Below are 3,256 nucleotides of genomic sequence, written 5' to 3'. Positions count from 1 at the left end.
TTTATCATGATTGCTTAATGATCATTGATTCTTTTTTATAATCATCAAAGAAATATAAATTAAACCAACAGCCAAACAATTGTATTATTACAGTATTTTATAATTCATAATGTGTTATAAATTATTTCACAACTCCAACACTACCACATCTATAATAATAAAAATGTTAATGGTGATCATGATAGACTACAACTGAAAAAAAAAATGGTCATTTTAACACTATATATACTTGCCTAGACAAGTGCATTAATCCTCACATCTCAAGTGCTTTCTAATTATTTGATCATTTTTTTCTTCTGTTCTTGATAAATATTTTTGGTGCACATTTATTTTGAAGTAATAATATAATGGGTATTTCATCAGCTCGTATTGTTGGAATTATTTTCTTAATTGTTCTTTTCAGTGGGGTCATGGTTTCTGCTGACGTGTTAGGGCGGCGCATGCTCGGCGCAGGCGGCTACGGTGGTGGTGGTGGCGGCTTAGGTGGCATTGGAGTGGGTATAGGTGGAAGTCTTGGGCATGTAGGAAGTATCGGCACCGGTTTTGGTGGTGGTTTGCTTGGTGGTGAAGGTGCTGGTGCTGGTGGTGAACACTAAATTAATTTACCTTAATTAATTATGAGGTTGTTACGTTGCTTAGTAAGTGGTGTTTTTATTAATTTGTGTTTAATTTGGGTGTGGTATTTCTTGGATTTTGATTTATGAAAGATAAGAAGCTTTTTGCTTTTATTTAATTTTTCACATGTTGTATCATTGATATGTTCTTTCATTAATTTCTTCTTTATCCAATAATTATTTGTATTGCAATTACATCATGAGCTTAATGACATGAGAATTACTTTTACTTTCATTTAGAAAGTTTTAGTGTCATCATTTAAATTTTCATGCACTATGTAGCAAAATTCTGACGAATCGCTAGAATTTTAAATTGACGAAACAAGATTTGTCTTGTCACAATAATCATCGAAATTTGAAGCAAAAATCTTGAAAAATTCGCCAAAATTTGACTATAAATAATGACATGAACCATAAATAATTAGTAATTTTTCAATTTTTTACGTCAAATCAAAAGAGAAGGAAGAGAAATTCTTGCAAATAATGCAATTTTTGCACTATTAGTACTCATTAGTCAATTTTCGAAATAGTACTCATTAAGTCAATTTTCGATTTTGTCTTTGAAAATTAGTCGATATCATAAAATTTCAAATTTCGCTAGTGAAATTTCAAATGTTATATAGCTCACCGATAGAATTTAAAACTTCATGATATTAAGTATTTTTAAATTAGAGGGACTAAAAATTAAGAAGCTATTTGTAAACTTTTATCCTAATAAGGAGTATCAAATAGACGGATCAAAATAAATTGACTAAATAAATAGACAAATTAACCCAGCCAAAAGCTATTTAAACTGAGATGACATTAATATGAATTAAGCACTTGATCATAACTCAACTACAACTCTTACCAAGTTTTAATTTAGTTGCATGCTTTCATATTATTTGCTTAATTAATTAGCAATTAACAAAGTTAATAAAATATTTTTTTCTTTATTACGAAAATGTATAACATATCAACATTCAAAGATGAAGGATCGACAAGACAAAAGAACAAAGCAACCCAACTTTTAGATAGATTGAAATAAGCGAATTAATCGAACTGGGTGAATAAATAAGAGTTTTATTAACTTGTCCAACTTAAATGAGTTGGACAAACCATATTTTAACAAACTATAGTTTTTATTGTTGGCAAATACAATCAACTATAGTTCATGGACAGCCACCATATATGAGTACATTATATATTTTTTTAATTTACAATTGTATATTGCTTATTATTCCTAACAATGATCATTCTTTCTAATCATTAAGTAATAGATTAGTTAATGAATCATAAGCCAATAATAGAAGGAAAAAATATTTGCCTAAGATCATGGAAATAATCTTATCCTTCACAATTAATCAATTATATATTTACAACACCTAACACATGCTCAATATATATTAAAATGTTAATGGTAGTCAAACTACTGAAAATAAAATTGTCATAATTAATGCTATATATACTTGCCTATATAAGTTCATTAATCCTCACATCTCAAGTGCTTTCTAATTATTGGATTTTTTTCCTTCTATTATTCATAAATATTCTAGTGTACTATATTATAGTTATAATATAATAATGGGTATTTCATCGGTTCGTATCACTTTTTTCCTTAAGTTGGCCCAAGTATTGCTTTTGTTATAATGTCAATTGAAATATATGAGAAATCAAATCATATATTTCTTTCTCATTTAGTTGAATTCTTGAAATATGGTTACCATATGTGAACTTATATGTCATAATTCATCAACTTATTTTCAAAGACTTGATGGTATATAAATCCGATGTTCAGTATCTGCTTTTAGTTTCGTTTGGTACAAATTTGCATCGGAAGTTTTTTTCTTTTTTGGATAAAAATATTTAATTTCTATCAAAAATAACCCTATTCGAGACCCATAAATAAGAATGAAGAGATTTCAATTAATCTATTTTAACCTTTTGATGGTTTATATATCAAACTATTTTGTAGCCCGTCAAGTAATTGTAGTAATTTTTAAATTGTTTCTACGTATGTAAATATTTTATTTGGGGTTCTTGGCATAACACCACCATCAAGGGAGGCGATTTTTTTAATAAAGTATGCATTTAATTTAACGATGTGCCAAACAGATTTATTTTGCAAATTGTTATTACGGGCAATTTGTACAAAGAATTAAACTAATGACGAATACAATACTTGAGTTTTTCGATGTAGATTCGATATGTTAATAATTAGGAACTATAGTTCATGGAAGCCACTAAATTCCAGTACAAAGCATTTTTTTTTAAATTTACAATAGAGCATTGCTTAGTTCCCAATGATTATCATTCTTTCTAAATACTAACTAATAATAGATTAATTAATGAATCATAAGCCAATTAATATAGCTAGAAGAAAAAAATGTTTGCCTAAGATCATGGAAGTAATCTTAGATTCCTCGTGATGTACAATTATATACATATATATATCACACCTACTAGTATACCACATGTTTAATATTAAAATGTTAGTGGTAATCCACTACTGTATTATTTTTTAACACCATATATACTTGCCTATATATACAAGTTCATTCATCCTCACATCTCAAGTGCTTTCTAATTATTTGATCATTTTTTTCTTCTATTGTTCATAACTTCATATTGTTAGTGTAGTACTATATTAAAGTTATAATATG

At 27.7% G+C, this 3,256-nt stretch overlaps 1 protein-coding gene across 1 annotated transcript; it reads left to right on the top strand.

Annotated features, from left to right (window-relative positions):
- The first annotated feature begins 347 nt into the window (after nt 1-347).
- LOC107848829 (glycine-rich cell wall structural protein-like) lies at nt 348-596 on the top strand. Its single transcript, XM_047403249.1, has one exon. The coding sequence runs from the start codon at nt 348-350 to the stop codon at nt 594-596; it is 249 nt and encodes an 82-aa protein (XP_047259205.1).
- Nucleotides 597-3,256: the final 2,660 nt, after the last annotated feature.

Source organism: Capsicum annuum, unplaced genomic scaffold, assembly GCF_002878395.1.
Source record: "Capsicum annuum cultivar UCD-10X-F1 unplaced genomic scaffold, UCD10Xv1.1 ctg3668, whole genome shotgun sequence".
Taxonomy (NCBI): domain Eukaryota; kingdom Viridiplantae; phylum Streptophyta; class Magnoliopsida; order Solanales; family Solanaceae; genus Capsicum; species Capsicum annuum.
The sequence above is the reverse complement of the archived record's forward strand: the minus strand, read 5'-3'. Positions and strand labels throughout refer to the sequence as shown.

Bases quoted from the DNA above. Each gene is read 5' to 3' on its own strand.
- LOC107848829 (XM_047403249.1), top strand. From the start codon at position 348: ATGGGTATTTCATCAGCTCGTATTGTTGGAATTATTTTCTTAATTGTT.